Below are 22140 nucleotides of genomic sequence, written 5' to 3'. Positions count from 1 at the left end.
CACTTATTTTCTATTCAACCAGCTAAGTCAGCTAATTTATTTGTAAGACCTGTTACAATACAGAAAATATGTGTACGACAAATATTAGAGAAAACTAATTTACTTCTGCCTCTCCTTTCTCTGCCTCGAGTCTCATCATTTCTAACGTCCTCAGCACTATGGATTAAAAAACTTCAACATGTATTTAGAATACAGAAAGTCATACATTATTTATTATGTGTTATGAATGGCTGTATGAGTCAACCATCACTTAGTATCTTTTTCCGGTCTAGGATGTTGCAAAACTTTATTTACATTTCATTTCATTAGAAATAACGCCAGTAGGTTTCATGGCCAGTATTTAATCTCAATATAACTTTCATTTATATTATGTTGCTGTTATGCAGCTTTGATTTATCTTCTATTAGCTACAGATATTATTGACATCAATGTTTAGAACTGTCTATCTACATTTCTAAAGATTAATTCAAGTCATAACATGCATTGTCATGCAGTTAAAGATTCCCCTGATGTGTCATGATGTCAATTTATAAGCTAGGACTTAGCCTACAGTATGGTTCTTATCTTGCATCTCTGCTCCTCCATGTCCTTCATCGTGTCATTTGTTGTTTTGTTGTCCTTCAGCTTCTTTTTTCCACCATTTTTCTCTGTTCTGTTATGTCAGCCTCGCCACAACGTCCATCCTAGCAACGCAGTGCCAGCTTTAATGTTCAAAATGAAGACCCAAGTGTGACACTGGGCACTGTTGCCTCTCTTTGATTGATGGAGCACAGTAGGAAGGCAGAGGGCAGGGTGAGTCTTGGGTTAGATGAAGTGCAAATTGTACTTTGGTGTTTGAATGATGGTTGGCTGACATAACTCGGCATTCCATCCCCTTCACTCCACGATTGAGACGTAGAGATAAACCCTTAATTAACATTAAACATTAACAGACAGCAAAGGGTCGACTTGCACTTCAGTGAGACTGCTAAATAGAGAGATGAGGCAGGATTCTACGTCAGCAGCCTTGTTCTCTCACGGATTTGCTGAGGCATTTCACCTGGTCGGCTCTCAGACATCAAAGCTAGACTGGAATATAAGTGAAAGTGGCATTAAGTCATTGCCGGACAATGTCCTCGTGCACTCATATGCCATCCACTCATTCAGCACCACTGTGCCACTTTAACATTGGCCAGACGAGTGAACCTCAGTATCAGCTGTTCCAAATGTGGATCTCTTTGGAAAGCATCAGTGGAAAGATGTGAGCGAGTGCCACTGCTCAGATAAAAGAGCTATTTTTCTCACAAGATCCATGTGTCAGCTTGCTCTCCTTTACTGTGGGCTATTCTAAGAGGGGCCGTGAAGGGTGTGCTGGTAGTATTGGATATTAGATAATTGCAGACATGATGTGGATTATGATAGGTAGCTGCAGCCATAAAAGCATGACCCATGCTCGATGATGTCAGGCCCTGTAAGATAAGGTTCATGTTGCCATGCTAAAATGGAAATACTATTAAGGGAAGCATTATTACACATTTGAATATGGAAGAAGGTCTGGCACAGATCAAGATTGTAATGTAGTGGTGAGCTTCAGTAGGCTTATATCTTGCATCGAAGGCCAGCTTCTGGATCGCATTCACATCAACACTTGACTCGACCAGATGAGTGATGCTCACTGGTGGTACCGCTACTTCCTATGCTGAAAGCCAATGTCAGAGGGGGTTGGTAAAGATGCCTGTGACTATATGTAGTGACACAGTCCAGGAGGCCGAGTGATGGCAATGCAGGTCTGTCGATTGTGTGGTTTACCACTTTGAACCAGACTGAAATATCTATGGTGTGCTATTACATTTTGTAAAGACATTCATGGCCCCTGACATGTCAACTGACTTTTCATTTAGCACAATCATCAGGTCAAGTATTTAGATTTTTGCAATACTTTGGTATACAACTACCCAAAAATAAATGACATTCTCATCACAGCTGTAGTTTATGTTGAGCTAGCTCGATGACACCCGTGAAAACACAGAATAAAACATTACACTTGCTAATGATCAGGATGTTAGCATTGTCATAGGGAGCATGTTAGCGTGTTGGCATTAGCATTTAGCTCAAAGCTACGCTGTGCCCAAGTGTGGCGTCACAGAGCCACCAGCATGGCTTCTCTACACACAATCATCGTACAACATGGACTTGAAGTGTAAACATTATGCTTTGGCTTGTGGTTACGTGTGTACATGTGCACGTGCAGCTGTATTGATTGAAATAGAAGGGTATTGTGTGTGAGACAAATGACTGAAAACCGCTGCTGACACACCTCCAGTTTAGACATGCCAGTCTGCTTCTATAATGTGTTTCAACGTCCTAAGCTCCACCCTTAGTATTTATGCACCTGTAACACCAATGGACCACTGCATACCATACATATTGTATCATTATCATCCTCTCGGCCCCATCAGAATGGATTGCTAAGAGTATTTCTGTGGATAACGTACCACCTATAAAAAGGCATCTACATGGCAACTGTAGGGTCAGTAAGGGCTGTCTGTACTGTAGACAAGAGCTGGTGATAAAACACCAAACACTTGCATGCGTGCATTTTAACACACTCACAGATGTGGTCTCGTAGACACTTTGGAAAAGGTCAGCTAACAATAACCGTCTAAATTTGTACCCCTTCATGCATATGTCAACAACAAAATGACAATTCAGCTTTAATCAGTTAATTTGATTAATTATTTGTCATTGTAACTTAAAAGTTCTCTGACATTAAGAAAATGATAGAGCAGCAACCAACTATTTTCTATGTGAAGATATAGTGGAGTAATGTCTACAGAGAATGAAGTCACTCTCCCGCTGTGTGAGTTGTGATCCGAGCTTCTCTGTGCTTTGTTGACATAGGCAGGCCGGCAGCAGATGTCTATTAGTGTATATTAGTGCGTGTTAGCGTGACCCACTGGCTAGCTCACGGCTACCGCTCTGCACTCATATGACGGTTAAAGCTTAAAAGCGATTAAAGGCTGTCAGTACCACGGTTTTGCACTCTGCGGCTCATGTTGCCACAGTTTCACAAGTGTAACAGAGAACTACGGTGGCCTTCAGGTATCATAAAAACAATATAGGCTCTCGCCAGAGCCATGTTTGGTTTGTCCATTCTGGGCTACTGTAGGAACATGGCGGTGCAACATGGTGGGCTCCCTGAAGAGAACCCGGTCCCTAAGTTGATGTGAAAAGCTCCCTCTAAGCTAACAAAGACACAACAATTCCTAGTTTCAGGTGATTATAAGGACAACATAGTTATGAATATCACATTCTATATCTGCTAATAGGTCCCCTTAAATCCTACACAGTTTGTTTAAAGTATCATTAATATCTAAGATGACATTAACCACAGTAAGAAGTCCCCGCATTTAACAGTAAAAAATGGTCAGTAATATTCACTATACTAAATCAAGTAATATTTGAAACCTAATACTTTTATATAAACTTAAAACCAGGTAATAAAAGCACTACATCATTGAAAAAAAGCAAACAAGGTCATGTATCAGTTTAATTACGTGCAAGTGGTCTGATTATTAGGTTTACATAAAGCAGTGTTATGCCGCTCTTAGTTGATGATATGAGCTAGTTTTGCGTAATCACAAAGCTGAATAGGTAAACACATCGTTGACACTATTGCATAAGCTCAAAAAAGAATAGTATTTGTTAGATATTTACACAAGAATGGATGCATTCCTTAAGGGACATTTTCATAAGGTGAAAGGGTCATATTTTTGCTTTGTATTTGACTCAATATGAACTCACTAGACCATCCCTGACAGCCGTCTATAGGTTTTAAGGATTCATGAGCAATAGGGCTTCTGCTTTCACTTTCTCTTGCAGATGCTCTGCAGTCTGCAGATCTGTGTCTCTGATGTTGCACTGAGACTTCACATTTATGATTTGTGCGTAAATTAGATGGACGGATAGATTTTGCTCTGAACCTGTTGGTTTATCTGCTTCTTTAAGTGCACCATATACTACGGATTCATTCTATTTCATTTGACACAAGGGAAACAATGTGCTAAATGTGTAAAGGTCATGTCTTCTGCCATGGTAACAATAACCACCACATAGCTATAAAGGGCTCCCATCCAGTCTGTAAATAATTTAACAGCTTGGTGTGTGTGTGAGGGGGGGGGGGGGAGAAAAACAGACACAGAGGGTGAATTCCCAAATCAAGCCATCAAAAATCAAGACATGGTCTGGTTGCTTTGCTTAATGAAGACAAAGTTAAAATGAATACAGCATTGATACAGGGCAACACTTAAGGATACAAAACCATAATTCAACTTCTGGCGTTAAAGACCTCACAACAAAAGTTAATTTCATTTATTAAAATGCTGTGCATAATAAATCATGCCAGAGGGGATATAAATCAACACCTCTTAGTTTAACACATTAGGTTTCCGCTGCCACAAAATGATGTCAGCTCTCTGTCAACAACTGAAAAATCAACACTTGCAGGGTTCACACTGAGCCATTTCCTGTTTGGATGCGCCACAATGTTTAATGATTGGAAGAGACTAACAACAGAAACTGATTTATCCAAAACTGCTCACAGCACTGTAGACAGCTACTGGAATGTGTTATCCTATAACTATTATCAAATAATAAAATAATTGCTTCAAGCAATAACTTCTACATTCAAAATGTCTACTCTACCTGATCATCTCTACTCGGTGTTAGTTTTCCCTTTAACAGTGTAGCTATTATGAAGATAATAAAGTAAAAGTTAATGCTTTTTTGGCCCATAATGCAGGTTAACTTGAGGTTTATCTTTTCGTTGTAACCCCATCCTCAAAACACAAGCCTACCTCCAACATCAACCTATAAATGACTTGTCATATATTAATAGCTCAACATTTGCCTTCAACCAGTTTGATGACAACACGGTATGCTGCCAGGGAAACACAGATAGGCATTTTGGCAAGGCTCTATCTTTATTCCCAGCATGGGTCTGTGGATCACTCACTGATCCCGACTATATTATTGTCATGTTCGAGTTATTAACACACACAGCATGTAGCCTCCACAAACTCTCCACTGCTTCACTGCTGCAGATGGAAGGTAAAGTGGCACTTTCCTGTTAACAGCGGTGAGCTGCACACAGGCCGACTGTTGTGCGGTCCTCTGTTGTGCGAGCACTGATTGAATTGGCTACACGATGACCCAATGGGAAGCTCGCGGTAGACTGTTGCTGAATGAAAATAACAGAAGCCATTTTGCGCACGGAGCTACGGCATCAATCAATAATAATACAAGCGGAAACGGTCCATTGCTGGATAGACGCGGTGTGGGACTGCGGTGCGACTGTGGCTTGTAGTAAAAAAAAAAAAAACACAAGACATGCTGTAACTACTTGTGCCGCCGCGCCGCCTCTTCCTTTGAAGGTTTGTGTCGTGGGGGGAAAAAGGGGGACAGGGCAGCTTCACCGCATTGCTATCCGAGCCCGACTGACCCCCGCGAGAGAGGGAGGTGCCTTTATAGTTAGCTGACCGACACCGGGGCAACATCCATGCGCGTCGACAAACAGGTGTACGGTTTCATCACACGGACACTGCGCTAGCCTCCGAGCCGCCGTGTATAGCTCCTGTGGTCGCTACAATTGAGGACTGCAGTGTTTACTGCATGGAAGCGGCTGAATAAAACTGGCCGATATGCTGCAGAATCAGTCGAGTGAGGCGGCAGTAGCTGTAAGGTAAGGCAACGTTACGGACCGTGTCAGCAGTGGTGGTGTTATTAAGGTGGCTATAGTGTCTTTTCCTCCGCGTCGCTTTTAGCAGCTGCAGCGGATACCAACCCAGAGCTGAATACCGAGCTGTTCTGAGGTGGTAAACAGGCTATTTTGGGAGGTTTATACGTGTGTTACAAGCAACAATAGTGAGTTGTATTAGGCGAGAACAGGGCAAATGAATCGGCTCATCCGGGATGCGGTGAGTCGCTTCTGTTTCCACAAAAGTGCATTCCTGGGGATTGTTGTTTCCAGTGCATTAAAAGGGAGATGAGGTCGATGGAGGATGTTAAATACCCCCAAAAACCACAAGATTTTAAGCTGTATAAATGTTGCTTAACATTAGTAGTAGCCCAAAGACAGCCAGGGCGAGAGATTAGCAGACATGCTGCTTGGTAGCAATAAGCATGAATTGGTATATCCATGTTTAACCTACATCCCAAATGCTTAGGATAATCTCTATTGTCTGCTTGCACTTCAACAGTGCAGTAAATAAAATATACAGCAATCTTTGTTTATCTTCACTAATACTTTACCATTTAGAGATTTTTTTTTTTCTCAAAGTTTTGCATTGCAATTTATCTTCACCAAAACCAATATTTGCATGTTGCATTCAATCTTATTGAGAGAGCATGGATGAAAAACCAGTGGGTCTCTGACTCATGAATGGTACTGCAGTGGTGTGTTTCATGTCATATTGTAAGACCACTCTGTTGCTGTGTTTGCCCATGTCATATTCTAGATCTGACAGACAGTAGTGAGGAGTGAACGTCCCCTGTGTGTCTTTGGTGCTGCCTGCTCACTGATATAAAGGGATGATGTAATGAGGGGAAAAAAAGAAAAAAGGGCCAGCAGCGATGGATGGTATCCGAGTCCCAATTGAATGCTGGGTGAACGGGGAGAGTGGGGAGGTGTCCAGGATGCACACAATGTAACACTATCACTCCGGGAACCTCACACCACTCCCAGTGTGGCCTACCTGGCCTGTGTGTGTGTGTGTGTGTGTGTGTGTGTGTGTGTGTGTGTGTGTGTGTGGGCATTACTGGAGGGTATCTCTATGTATTTCTTTGACTGAAATACTTGTGTCTGGGAGAGAGGAAGCGACACAGCGGGATGCAGTATGACAAGCAACAGTTGTCCGCTATCTGTCTCACGAGGGTCCAATAAACAGGGCTCTCATAGAGGCTTAAATATACACACTTAATGGGGGCGGGATCATTGCATTTTGACTTGATTGATGGCCAATGAGCCAGAAAGTATGTCTCTGTTAGCGTCAACTCAGTTGCACCTGCCAGTTTAGAGTTACTGAGTAGGAGGCCGTGTGTGTGTGTGTGTGTGTGTGTGTGTGCATGTTTGAGTGAGAGACGAAGAGGAAGAGAGAGTGGGCGGAGGAAAGGGGATCAAGGCAGGCCATCAGGGAATAGGAGACAGTGATACATTTTCTCGTGAAAGTACAGAATGAAACAGGGGGTTACTGTCAGAGTTACGTTTTTTTCTCTCTCTTTATTTCCCTCTATCTCACACACTTGCACTGCTGCCCTCTGTTTGCGTGTCTTTCTCCTCCATCTTCCCGTCTTCAGAGGCTGATGTCATGGCTCAAGTGTTTTTTTTGAAAAGCTTGCTCGATCGTCTTAGTCTCACTGATTTATAGCTGCAGGACAAGCTTGTTCCCCCGAGCTTGCCCAATCACCATCTATAATCAGATCTCGCATTTATGAAGTGTTGTAATTGCAATAACTTAACAACGGGCACAAGGGGAAGCAGCTGATGTGGACACCTGGACATTGTGCGTACACATTTCCAATGATCAGATGTGGAGGCATTTCGAGGCAGAGACAGAAACGAGGATACTGAAGAATGTGCATATTATCAAAAGTGTAGCGCACATTCTTTTTGTGTGCTTTCATTTAAAATGTGTTTTAAAAAAAAGAAACTCTTTCTGACAACCAACTTCTCCAGAGGGGCAGTTACTTTTAACATGTAAGTAATAAGGTAATATGAAAAACATAGTGTACGGGCACATCTTTACTTAGACATGTCCTGACCAGCCAGGATCCTTGTCTTTTTGAACTACCCTAAATACTATTTCTGTCCAGTGAATTTGAATGTATCCATTTCAGTCGGCATAAGAATAAACGCAAGTTTATCGCAGCAGTGTAAAAAGGCAGACTTTAAAAACAGTCTGTAAGCAGTCAAGGATTGAGACGGGCTCTGAACTAATTAGAGACTCAACGCAGAGGTATTAAGGAATCTATCCTGCTAAGTGTCAATCTGCTCTGCTTTTGATGATGTTTGAGTTTGCTGCCTGCTTCTTGCAGATCATGGCTGAACAACATGGTTTTTAGAATTTCTCTTCATTGTAATGAAAAACATATGCAGCACCTCAATTCTTTGCTACTGTAGTATCCAGCCCATCACAGATCAAGGCAATTCTGAAATGTCTTGGGTAAAGCTATATGCTTTATTAGATATGTTGACAGCAACAACAAAAGTGTGATACTATTTTAATTATTTAATGTAATAGAGAAAATGGGTGTTGTGCTGCAGGGCTGTAGCAGAGAGTTTCTGTTGGGGTTCTCTTAATCAAAGACTGTATGAATTGTTTATATCTACATTCTACAGTGCTCTGTAGGGGAAAAAAGCTTCTGTTTGACCTCAGAGGTCTTAAACATTTTGGGATTATTGTTCGCTGGTTTGAAATGTATCATAAATGGCTTACATATTCTTAATTCACATCTAAAAATGTTGTTTACTGTATCTGCCAGCTCATATTCCGCTGCATCGTGTGCCGTACATAAGCACACGTTGGTATTGTCTCTGTTGAGCAATATATTGATGGATACATATTTCCCTTTTCATGAACTGCTCGCAGGTTTAAGTGTTTTCCAGTAAGTGACACTTAGTAATGTGTACATGCGCAGCTCTCCAGCTTTTTATAACCTGCCACTTACTTAACTGGGAATGGCGGGACCTTGCAGAAGCTGATAATGAATTAGGTGTTGAAACTGTACTGGCGAGACCGTGTCGACGCGGCCCACTGTAGTCCGGAGTTGCTCATAGGTCAACGTGTCAGTGTGTTTGAGTGTGAGTGTGTGACGGTCGCCATAAAAATAGTTTGCTCTGGTACTTAAATGAGATCATTCCTAAGCTGCTGCTGCTGTGTCATGTCCGTTTTAATTGTTTTTATAAATCTTTGCCTCACATGAAAACAAAAAAAGTCGCATTTTAGTTTTAGTACATAAGGGTTGTGATCCACAACTGTGAAACCACACCAATTGGTGATGTTTGCTCAAGATGTTGATGGAGATTTTGTCTCGTCATCTTTTGTAAAGTCACATGGGTGAAAGGATATTGTCTGAAGTAAATAGATAATATCTTGATTGGCGAACTAAACTCATACTTTATTGGTCTCCTGATTCTGGCTCCGAAGTTACATCATTAGCACCTGTCAGTTGTCAGCTTTTCACCATAGCTCCGTGATCCTTGGCTCGTGGTCAGAAAAGTCTGGGGGCCAGCTGCTTTTTGACCAGGTCTGCAGGCACGCCCATCACTGTGGTGTGCTGTGGAAACCCCAACGTCTGAAACCTGAGTTATTGGTGGACACATAGTTGCAGGAGGGCTCCTTATTATTTGGAGCCATCTGTGACCGTGTAGCTTGGATTTCTACATTTATCGCTTCATCATTGATCCAGAACATCTCAACTAAGGCCATCCATGTTGGATTTAAAGGTTGGCAACACGTCGACACTTGACCGAGCGCGCTCATGAGTTTAATGTTTCACCTTTTGTGGTTTTATATTCCCGGCTAAAGTCATTGGGTCACTCGTATGAACAGATTTGTTCTCAAGTGGCTTTTACGAGTGATTTCTTGTATTTAGAATTTTCTCAAACACAATTTACAAGTGGTCCAGTTACTCTGTTGTTATCCAAGCCTACAGTTTTCACTAACGGATTGTATGTTTCATTACTTTGAAGAAATTTTGAGTTTGAAAAATGGTATGCAAATTACACTTAAAAATTAGATTGACATTATCCTGTTTGACTCGAATTGTAGGCTACTACCATTTTTTAAATTTATTCATAAAGCCTAAATCCCCATTAATTGGCTATTGTATAACACTCCAATATCATTATGAACATCTCAAACTGCAGGACGTCCTGTTGCAGTCATCGAACGCCTTGCGGTGAGACGTTTTTCATATCTAACCACTTCAGGTTCACACGATATTAACGGCACTAGTTATTTTTCCCCATTCCTTGGCTTTAGCATGTCCCTTAAGTCCACTGCTGACGCTATTAAACATTCTGGACTTTCCTTAATTGATCTCCGAAAGCAGAACTTCAATATAGGACATGGGACAGGACGCGTAGCCTTATACGAGATATGGGTGTTAATTATGCTAATTGTTCTCGCATTTGGTCCATTGTTTGTGATGCACTTGTAACGATTGGTCCATTTGAAATGTAGACACAAGCTGCTAATGGAGCCTCATTACCATAAATTAATGGATTCCCTTTGTAGAGACTGCTGAACTCTTCCTGAACCCTACGGCACAGTAATTTGTTAGATGTTGATTTTTGTGCCCGTTTTGTTTATTGTCAAGTATGGGTGTGAAGGGAGGAGGTGGAAGTGATCTAAATAGCATGTTGCACAGTAGCTGCCTGGTCGGTTTTAGGTATCCAGGCTCCAAATGTGAGATGCTAATAGCAGTTGTTACATCATCATTCTGAGAATAGCAGGGAGTCTGGGGTCTAGAGGTGCCTCTGGCTGACCTCCCTGCTGCATATATTCAGCCTGTGTGTGTGTGTGTGTGTGTGAGTGTGTATGTGTGTGGTCATTTCCAAATATACAGTCCCATATTGATTACACAGCAGTAACATTATTAATGACACAGGTGAGTGGACACGTAATTAGTCTGCATATATTTACGGCCCGATGTGACGCCGACTGAACGCGGCCTAGCAGCGATAAAAAGAGAGAGAGTCGCTGTGTCTGCCTCTCCGTGTGAATCTCGGGAGCCAGCCGTCTTCCCAGGCAATCAAAAGTGTCGGCGTCAGAAAGAAAATCTCATGCGAGAACAATTTGACACTCCTGTCATTTTTTCTTTTTTTCGCGTGGAGTGGTCCACTTGACATGGCCCCCGCGCTGACGACACCGGCTGCTGTGTGACATTAAAGCCCCGGAGGAGAGGCGGCCCCCTCTCTCTCTCTCTCTGTCTGCTCACTCCCACCGCCATCCCGGTTTCATTTCACCGTACATAACATGTCAGCGATGTACGGACCTGACGCATTTCGTATGATAGAATTACAATCTGCTTGTGTTTTTACAGCATGTGGATGTGAGTGTGTCTGTCCTTGTGTGCATATGTGCGCGCACACTGTGTATGGTATGCACTGGTATGCATGCATGCAAACATGTGCGCGTGTGGTAAAATAGAGATAGTCAACCCTGTCGCTTAGCCCCCACCCCATCTACACCGGAGGGGGTAACTTTCCAGTCCCATAGACGAGCATGCCTGAGTCTGAAAATAGCCGTATCTGATCACTGCTTCACCCAAACGGGGGACTCTCTTTCCCTGTCACTCCCACTCTTTGGCTCTCTCACTTTCTCCTCGTTCTGTTGTCTCTGTGCTCCCCAGGCGTTAAACGGGGTAAGATCTGGGAATAAAGCTTGACCGGGAGGAGAGACTTATCCTGAGCGGAGGATAGAAGACGGAAAAAAACCCCCCCAAAAAAACTTAAATCAGAATATAAGAAGAGAAAGAGGGAGAAAAAGGCGCTTGGGCTCACAGCTCACCTATACCTGACTCTTCTTAGCAAGTCTCCAGTCTTTTGGGTTTATGACGGTAAGAGATACATTTCCTCCGCTTGATGGACTGTTGCACCTGCAGGTCAGGCTTTTACGGTTAAATATCACAAAAGATACTCGGACTGCAGGGTTGCATTTCACGGGTGAATAATGTGCTCATGTACATTTTCATGCCAAAATACAATATTTATTAAATTACAGTTTTTGAAAGAAGATTGAAGATTTAAATTATGGATTGACAAATACAGGTTTAATGTACCTTCCTAACTAATGAAAGAGAATTCATATGATATATGTATGCATGATTTATGAACAATTGAGTTTCAAAAATGGCCTTTTTAATGAAAGGATTGAAAACACACAAAACCAACAGATTGTATATTGCTGTCTACTCCTTCGTGATGTGTCTACATATTTGAACGCACTGATGCTTTAACGGGGCTGCAGTTTAAAGGGATCGGAATAGATTTTACAATCCAATAACACCAAAAGGGAATTGTATTTATCTGTTCTGCCAAATCCCACAATTATAGACCGAGAGTAGAACTTTTGTCTTCCGTGACAGTGAGCAGGGGGAAATGGTGTCAAATAAAACAATGGTTGCTACCGCGGTCACCTCAGAAATAGCATCAGCAAATCACAGTTTTGTGGATTGAAAAGTTTTATATGTCAACGCGAGGAGATTAATTTAGCTTGACTTTTAAACAAAAAAATTAAATGTAGGCTTACACAGCAGAAATTCCCTTGAATCAATTGAAGCTGATTTTTATCTGATATTTTTGTGTTTTGTTTCGCTAAATGTCGACCATTTTTAAATCAGTCCCCTACAACTTCCTGTTCTTACCTTTCCATAATTTGGCCCCACAATCCCATTTTCTTCCCTCTGTCCCTTTTTTACATACTTCCATCTCTTGTTACACACTTTTTCATGGTCTCTTCTTTCCCACCCAACAAAAGCCATGCTCCAATCCCTCCATTAGGCCAGTCTCAGAGGTGTTGAGGAATGTCACCTTGACCCCTTGGGTACACAGTGAGGGGTGGTTCCCAGCCTCGGTTCGTAGAACGGGCTCGCTTGGTTCCCTTTCTCCTGGACCTGACACACAGTGGGGCACTTTGTCCGTTCCCTGTAGGCGGAACGTCCCAGGGCAGCCCATTTTTCCATGGTAAACGCCACATTATTACTACCATAAATGATTAATTCCAGTCCCACTAAAACTTCAGTTCTTTGCAGAACTCAACAGTGCTCCTGTAAAACATTTTGGTTAGCGAAAATAAGCCACGCTATTTGGGACAGAGGTGGCTTGAATTGCTCGGCTGGATTATTACAACCTGTGATGTGGGTTTAGGAAGTAGTTGCTCTGTTGGAGAGAGACCAAAATAAGTCAGGTTTGAACACAGATTTACTTATTTATGTCTAGAATAAACTCATGTTTTGAGGTATCCATGTCCTACAAATCAGAGAGCTTATAGGGCTGTACAGAAATACTATTGTTTCGCTGTTAGCAGCTTAAAGCTTTAATTCCACTGTTACTGTCTCTCTGTTTTGCCCTCCTCTTCCTCATTCCTTGCTGATACTATGTGTTTGTTTAAAACCTGATGTACAAAGAGACAAACACATTCAAAAGGTGCCTTTGCAGAATAACACAAGGCTGTTGAATTACAGTTCCATGAATGTGTGATTCTCTCTTTCTCTGTCCGACATACAAAATACCTTTTAAGAATATGTTGGCTCAAATCTACTGTCTTGCTGTTGTCATGATGAAGTTTGCCATTTCTCTTTAACCGCCTGGTGAATTGGAGGCATTGTAAAATGTGAACTGATGACGTTTCCTCGTGCCTTCCACCCAGAGTACATCGAAATTCCTCAGATGGATTTTCACGATGATCCGGACCACCTTAGAGGGTAAAGGGTCCTGCCTATTGGCAGTATATATAGCACCCCTGCTAATCAAGTTCCTCTTATCTTCATGCTCGACACTTAACACTGGTACCTGCCTGGGGAATCCAGACTATGTATGGGGGGGAATGTAATCTTAGCCACAGCTGATAGCCATCCTGCTTTAGTGAACCCCCGTGCGTCAAACGACTATTTTCAAAATGTGTTTCTATGTTTTCAACATTCGAATGTTATAAAAGAATGGCAAAGAACATCTTTACGAAACAAACTTTGGATTAGATTTGCAGATATATTTATCTTAAAAGGTGTCCTCTTTCTACAAGATGCCTTTCTTTATCACCAGCCACTCGTTCTTCTTCCTGTCGAGGTTTAAGGATCCACAAGGCGTCTTTGCTGTCTTGAAGTCATTTCCCCAGCAGAGTGATTAATAATAAGCAGTGTTCACCTCACTCACTCTCTAGAAAGGAGTGTTTACTATCCCAGTAAAGTCTGAAGGAGCTAATTTCGGCATTCCTTCATTAGGAGCAGCACAGGCCTCTCAATTACCAGATTTGCCACATTCAGTTAACATCTCAGGCCTGGTGGATTGTTACCAGATTGGATTCAAATTGGAGTGAAAGACAATTATTCAGACTTGTTAAAGGGACTGCCGTTCAATTTGAAGGATTCAGTCATGCTGGGATGGCCCCATACTGTAGGGCACATAAATCATTTGTCATGAAATGTTTTTCTTAAAGACCTGAACCTGTTTTGGAAAAGTCCTATTTTAAAGCAGACATGTATTCGGTGTCATCTACAACCTCTTTGCTGTCTTTTATGACCCGTCTAAGCCATGTTACTCCTCTTACTTTGGATCCTATATTCACTTGCATTAGGTTGGTAGTCGTGGCATTCCTGCTCTCAAGAGGGGGGAAGTGCTCATGAAGCTCATCGTGCCCGTAGCATTTAAAGAAATGGCTTCATTATCGCCGCTACATGGAGCCTGTGCTTGCTATTTTGCGTAACATTCAGTGGTTTGAGTTTTAAACTAAGAGTGTTTTTCAACCATTTGAAAAAGTGCTTCTCTATTGCTTTGGCGTTCAGCACCTAGTCGCACTCTGTCCCTCTATCTGCTCATCCTTTCATGTCGTTGTACCTCGGCTTATATTGGCTTGTTGCGGTTGTCTCGGCTAGTAGCCCGGGGGTTCGATGGTGTTGCAGCCTTTTATTGCCCGAGCTCCACATGTGGCATACACATCGCGCAGAGGAGGAGATGAAACCGTGGCAGCTCTTGAGGTGTTGTTTACTCGCGATGCTGTGTCCCCAGACGGCTTTAGCCAGACCGCTTATGTAATACTACATGCTAATATTGGCTCCTTTCCGTTTTCGGCCCGTGTTTTGTTTCTTTCAACATATTCCTTGTGGGACCCTCTCATCCTCTCTGTGATTCGTATACTTTGTCAGTGTTCAGCTATGTTTTTGATTTGCCATTTTCTTCTTTGCTTGTCTAAATATGTATCTCTGTCTTCTTCTCTGTGAACGTCAGAGCAGTATAAAGTGAACGCGTCGTTACTTCTGCATAGAAATGGTAAGATAACAAACCCACGAGTTGTCACATCCAATTCATTCATTCTTCCCCCACAGCCCGCACTCACAGTGCCGCCGGGGGCCTGTGTTGCATAATTGCATTAGTGCTCTCAGGCCAATGGCTGTGCTCGTTAGTGGGGTTGTGATGCAATCTGCAGAACACACGGGCCTCTGTTGTTAGCAGTATGGGCAGTGAGTGGGCACGCAGGGTCAGCGTATTGACCTCCCCTATCCATTCATACAGCTGGAGGGGGGTCTGCTAATGAGTGGCAAGGTTGAACAAACAAGGCTGATAACAGAAACTTTGTTGTTCAACTAGTGGCAGTAATGTGGTGGTGGAACAGTTACATGGAGCTGATAAAAGACTCCTGATGAAATGGCCTGCGTCTCACAACAAGTAGCATGTATTTGTGTCAAAGAAAAGGTTTAAAACTTTGTTTTAAAGACTCTTTTTTTTTAAACTATTAGTTATGCTGTCAGAGCAGGCGTGTTTCTCATTTTTAGAAATGCATTAAAGCAGCTATTGTATTGATTCTGATACAAACCTTGGATTGGTAGGATATCGCACTATTTCTGATTCGTGCTCAGTGTAATTCACTGTTCTAAATTCAAATGCAGACCGTGTTCAAAACAAATATTGTTGGCAAGTGACCATTCTGATGAATGCATTAAAACATTTTAACACTTCACTCAATGATTTGGACACATGCAACTGTGTAGTGTAGTTTTTTATTTTATTGACTTGACCATTATGGTGGAAAGTGGTTTTCTTGTTGACTTTTCCAAGGTTTTATTTGGAGTGACTCTAGTGAGCCTTTATGACAAGATGGCCTTTTAAATACAACATAGAAAATAACTTCTTCTTCTTCTTCTTCTCTTGCTTGAATGGAAATAAAAATTCCACAAATCTAGATGTTCCCACAGTGCCAAGCAGTGTATGCAATATTGACCTTCGCTCTATCTGAAGCTATCCGAACAGCCTCATTATTTAATAATGAATAGGTCCACTGTGCCATGTAGTCACGCTTGTTGAGTGGCCATAGAGCCAATATTATTTTATTAACTTGTCCAAAATGGAGGTTTGGGAGTGGGAGACAACAAGTGACGAGTTGTCTTTGCTGCTCGTAGTAGCTTTCAGTAAAGCGTTACTTGACAATCAGTGTTTAAAATGAAGAAGGATGTGAATGTAATAAGCTTTCAGTTCACTGTGTTTCAGCTATCCTTCTCCTGTACTGTGCTCTCATTTCAATTCATGTGAATTATATATTGTTTACTTGTTTTACTTGTTTGGCTGATGTCTAACATGAATACTTGGAGTATTTGAAATACTTGAAGCTGTACAACACAGTGTCCACTTAAAGCATGCTGGGTAATAACCTATAGCCAAACTCTTATTTTGATTCCCAAGCCTTTTCAGTTTCTTTTCTCTAACCACAACCCTGCACTCCACCACAAAAATAATGTGGCTCCAATTCAGGAATGAAGTTCTAAATTCTGCCTTTTTTGGAAGGATCACTCTCAGACCAGCCGTGTCTCCACCGAGATTTATGTTGGATCTCCGGGGACATTCTGTTGCCTTGTTTAAAAGGGATTTGTTCTCTCTGATCCCCGCTACTCACCGATTGAATCGTTCTCACAGAATATCTCCCCCGGTGTCCCATGAATATTTCTTTATTTGTATTCTTTAAAGTATCTTATCAAGCTTTCAGCAGCTGATAATCATTGGTACATAGACCAGCTGAACATAAAGTGTCTATCTGATGACTTTTTGGTTTGGCCTTTAAATAGATTTTCTAAGGAGCTTAATCTGTGAGTGTGTCTCAGTCTGAGTGACCACTCCGGGGTCAGGACCCTTGGAGCCATAGGCGGCTTATCTCCAATGATTGTTCACTCTCTCCTGCTGTCCCCTCACATGCGCGCACACAGACACACACAGAGACACACACACACACACACACACACACACACACACACACACACATACATACATACATACATACACACACACAAGGACTTAAAAAGCCACTCTGAAATCAAACAAATTAAATGGAAATGTGCCATTTCTATGGACGTCCATCCATAGCCGTTTACAGTTAGCACAAGACTGAAAAAAAGTTTTGTAAATTTCTTAAATATTGCTTCATTCATCGTGAGCATTTCCCATGGAACGATGGTGACATCATTGTTTGTAGACACTTGTTTTGATGCCAGGGCGGACTGCCAGTGACTAATGGCGTCCCGGCCAGCGCATTGTTTGTGTTTTACTCTCCTTCCTTTTGTGTTTCCATCACACTGTCTGGTTCACATTTCTCACCATGTTATTGTTTTTCAGAACATTCTTTTAGTGTAACTTCTGTTAATAAGGACGTGACACTTAAGGATATGCATTCACCTCCTTCTCTCGTGGCATTGATTGACTTTTGCTTTGTCATCTTAATGCCTTCTACACACAGATTCTATGAGATCATTTAAGTAGCACGGATATAGATTACTCACCGCAAATCATCTAATGTCTTTAATATCGAATTTGTGTCTTGTTGAGGTCAACGATAATATTAAAACTCTTCTGTTGTGAAAACATCCCATGATGTAGACGGGAGGAAAAATGGCAATACTTTCTTCTGATGAGCTCAAATCAATAGTAACGTTCTTCTAATAAAGAAACAATGGAGGATGAGCCTACTAACGTACTGTAGTCACCATAGTGTCATGAGTTTCAAAAGGATTCAAAGCTCAAACCCTTTAAGTCCGCTGATATGAACCGAATGGGTCCCAGTCGGTCACTCGGCATGACTAATGACACTTGGTGGGCTTGTGGTGTTGGACATCATTGCTTTCTGTGGCTTACAGCTCTGACTTGGGTATTTGCAGTCCAGTTATTACACTCAGTAATTATATGCACCCACCAATGCCTAAATTACAGTCGGTGGATAAACCACGGCGAAGTAAGAAAGTAAAGACACTTACCACAGCGAATGCTTTGGCCAGCAAAAAACCAGGACAGGAATGTAAAACTCTTTGGAAATGATGGTCTCCTGTTTGTTATTCATCGATTGTGTAAAGATAAAATAGCTCTCAATGGAGAGAAGAGTTGGGGGTAGTGGCATCTTAAGTTAATTCATTCTTTGAAATGATAGGATAACAAGTGGTTTGGTCTGTTCACATTCATATCCACACTTTGTAAATATTACATTAAGCAGAGAAGAGTATTAATGGCAACATGTGGTGCCCCTCTAGTAAACTGTACACTGTGATATGCATGCTGAAAAATGCATGAGCTGCTAATGATCTATCTCCGGCTTTAGAGAGGGGGCTGCCCATTTAGTGATTTAAAAGCTTAAAAGGCCTGAACAGATAGTGAGAGTCACTCGGAGGTGTAGAGCCTGGCGGGGTTCCTTCAAGTGTGCAGCCATAACATTACACCACGGCCACAGCTGCTGTGTCGCCGCTGATCTGTCCCCAAGAAACATGATCCTGTTTATAATCTGACCATCATTTGGACGGCGACTGCCTGCGACGCCAGACCCATGATTTACCCCCATGCATGCGTGCGTGCGTCTGTGTATGTGTGTGTGTGTGTGTGTTTTTCGGAGATAGATTTACGAGCGCGCTCTGGATGAGGGTGAGGTCTTCAGGGGCTGAAAGTATCCCACGCTGCATGGCTTGATGTAGTACCACAAGTAATAATGTTTCCTCCTGACCAGCGTTAACTGTGTCTCACATGGTGCCAACGAAGTAGTTGTAGCTATATGCGGGTAGACGAGGATGAATTATTGATTTGATTATTGTTATTGACTTATTTATACGAAAGGACGATATACAGTTCTTACAAGCTACTCCTGTGACAAACATTGTTGTCTGGTACGTAACATTTGCATTGGCTCATGTCACTGTTTTGGCAGAACAGGAGAATAAAACAATTGATTAGATTCCAAGTACAATTCACACGACCCCTTTATGGAATAAACAGTTAATTTATTTCATAAAGGGGTCGTTAATAAAGGTTATTGATTACTTATCTAGGCAAAGCTTTTGTCAGCTGTTGCATATTCATTAAAAATGTTGGACAGAGATGTAATGACGTAATCACGGCCGGCGCTTGGTCGTGCCCCTCTGAATATTTGTAACTTGCGTCTCTGTGGATTATACAAAGAAGACCAATTTGTTTTTAGACGCTTTAGAAACAGCTGGTCTTAAAAATCTTCATTTAAATAAATATCTTTCCAGCCAAATCAAGTTGTTTACAGGATATTCAACCTTCGTTTCTTTGAAATGCACGTGAAATGCACTTTCCTTCTTTACAGGGCTTGTACGAAGGCATTAAAGACCATGAATATGAGATAAGAGTTTACAGATAATTACAATCCAGTGACTCTGGAGGTTGGTTTATCGCTACCTACAGTCTATGGGCATATCTATGTGTTACACTCGTTGTCTTTTTGATTCTTCACAGGTCATTTTGGTTGTACGTCCTCTGGCGTTTCGGGGACTAATGCAGCGAACAACGCAGAGAGTATAGTCTGTACATACTCGGAGGCTCACGCTACGGCGCCAAGCACGAGTATAAACAGATCTAAAAAACAAACGGACAAAGTTAAGCTTTGTTTGTGTTAATGGAAACTTAATTTTGCCAATAATCATAGCATTCCAAATGTGAACCAGCCAATGCTCCTCGAGGTATTGTGTCAGCATGGAGACAAAGTGATAACCTTGACGTACATTACAGGCCCTTTAGTGTTCTAATTATAGCCTGACTTACACTGGACTTTTGAGTCCAATGCTGATAAAGATATTTGCGAGTTTAAAGAAATCAGATAACAATATACCTGCCCAAGCCTAACAGATACCGCCCAAGCCGAGTGTGGATGCCTTTTTAACATTTACAGCATGGTCCAATCCGTGTCAATGATACGCCATGCAATCTAGTGCCGTTCATCACCAGAGCCAACTGCTGAGGCCGTTTACACATTCATGTCAGAATAAACATGAATACCATCTCCAGAATAGCCACAATTATCAGGACTTTACCTGTCAATGTGAAGCCCAGAGTTGTCATAGTGTTGAAGCAAAAAGCATAATTTATGAATGCGTTGTCGGGTTTTTTTCATACCCAGAGCGGTGACAGGATTCAACAGGAGTTCAGGCACAAACTGTGTTTGCTTTCATCATCACACAGACTCTATGTCTTGGGAAGATCACTACTCACAGATAGGCGAAACACAATGTCTGTTTACAAAATCCAGACATAGACTTTGTGTTCCGTAGCGTCACATCATTTGTACAGATTTACTCACTTGGGGCACTGAAGGAGACACAGCCGAAACATCTGTTTATTTTACTGTTTAGTGTTCAACATGGAAACTGAAGGAATAGAATTAAAAAAGGGATTGATTTGAATGTGCAAACTCTGCTTGTACTTCTAGTTGTACTTTAAATGTACATTGTATGTTTGGATTAATTCTCCAGACATGAAGTTAGGCGTATGCTCTGCTCTATTGTAACTGAACATATTGTTGTGTACAGTATTAGCAGCTGCCAGATTAACGGTGGTGGTTTGTAATAGACAAGAATATTCCAAGGAAAAGTCATGTGACATCACAGATGCTCTCTTCCCAGGATTAAAACCACTATATAGGTGCACGTATCATCAGTAAAGATTTCTGGAGCCTGCAGCTCCTGTACATCACATTCCCAAAACCTCACAACAATATCTACGTGTGTGTGAGTCAAGGTTAACCATGTGTGTGTGTGTGTGTGTGTGTGTCACAGTTATTTACATACCAGACATGTGTGATCCCTACCGCAGCCACTGCAGGCTGTCACTTGCAGTATCCGTCATGCACACTAAGTCCCGCGATGACACACATGCGCATGCATTCAAGCAGCGATGCACCGGTCTGTTTAGCGCCTTTGGCTTCTGATGTGCGCCCCATTCATATCAATCACGCACCCGAACGGTTCCAAGAAAAAGAGTCTCCATATAGCAAGAGACAGGCATCACACAGAGGTACAGTTAAGTAAACATGGCGTTCTGTATCTATCATTTCCATTGTTTATGTTTCATCTTTGTGCTGTGAAACAAGTCTCTCAGCTGGAAGAAGTTATGTTCACACATTTGGACTCCATGGCTTTGTGAACATGACCGGCAGTACGTGTTGATTTAATTGAAACGTTTACTTTTTTTTGTACAGTGCTGCTGCGTAGTAAATCAAGTTAACTAGAGAATAAAGTGATCTGTTTTTGCTGCACCAAATCTCAGAGAGTTGAAGAACATTACTGCTCCTCTTGAAAACACGTAGTAGACAAAATATAATTCTGTTATCTTTCTGAGGCATTCCTCAACATCTGGATCAGTATCTGTTGGTGCCACAGTATCCATGACTTTTCTAACCCTCCTGTTCTGTTCAGGGTGTTAGGGGCCTGACTTTGGCAGCACCTTTTTGTTGACATTCAATCACCTCAGCCTGATAATCAGACCGAATTGCCATTTCAGCTCACTGCATATGAATCGGTGAACACATGTGGATGGTTGTTCTGAGGTCTCGTTGCCACTTTAATTTGCCTGGAAAATTCAGAAGTGCAGTTAACGGTCACCAGGAAGTCTGCGCTTTTCTCAACGTTCGGAAAAATGAGATGTGTGAAAGTTCAGTGAAGATTGAGCCCACACAGCCTTCCCTAAACATCATTAATCTCTGCAGACCTTTTCCTGCACAGAGATTTTGGCTCTTTGAAGTCGTGTGATTTGAATCAAAGTGACCTAGTGGGCAGTGGGAAACTGGCAGATTTCCAAAATAAATGCTTATATTTGGGATTTGATTCAAAAGAGTTCATGCGACATAAAATGAGATTGCCTCCTGTAATGGCAAACAACTGAATTATTTATTGTAGCAGTCTCAGGAAGAGTATTTTTATAAATGTAAATCACTGGAACAATCCTAGCTTTGCTCTGTTTATTGTGGACGTTTATTGTATTTCTGAAATACTTTGATTTTTTGTTTTACAGGAAGGTGTGTCCCCCTGCAGTAGATCAATAAGAAGTGCTCTTCAATATGAATACAGGTATTTAAGTATGCGCACCTGCACACACACACAAACCAGGCACTGTTCAAAATTGTT

General features: G+C 41.8%; 1 protein-coding gene across 8 annotated transcripts in view; it reads left to right on the top strand.

The window, feature by feature from the left end:
* The first annotated feature begins 5578 nt into the window (after positions 1-5578).
* sorbs2a (sorbin and SH3 domain containing 2a) overlaps positions 5579-22140 on the top strand; it is a 46927-nt gene continuing 30365 nt past the window's right edge. For 7 of the 8 annotated variants that reach the window (XM_079159283.1, XM_079159282.1, XM_079159281.1 and 4 more), the window contains exons 1-2: positions 5579-5719; positions 22028-22083. In XM_079159283.1, the coding sequence (XP_079015409.1) occupies positions 22074-22083 (10 nt within the window). In that variant the 5' untranslated portion in view covers positions 5579-5719; positions 22028-22073. Of the gene's footprint in view, positions 5720-11405; positions 11599-22027; positions 22084-22140 lie in introns of those variants that run through there. The other variant, XM_079159277.1, reaches the window with a different exon arrangement.

This window comes from Pholis gunnellus, assembly GCF_910591455.1.
Source record: "Pholis gunnellus genome assembly, chromosome: 5".
Taxonomy (NCBI): domain Eukaryota; kingdom Metazoa; phylum Chordata; class Actinopteri; order Perciformes; family Pholidae; genus Pholis; species Pholis gunnellus.
The sequence above is the reverse complement of the archived record's forward strand: the minus strand, read 5'-3'. Positions and strand labels throughout refer to the sequence as shown.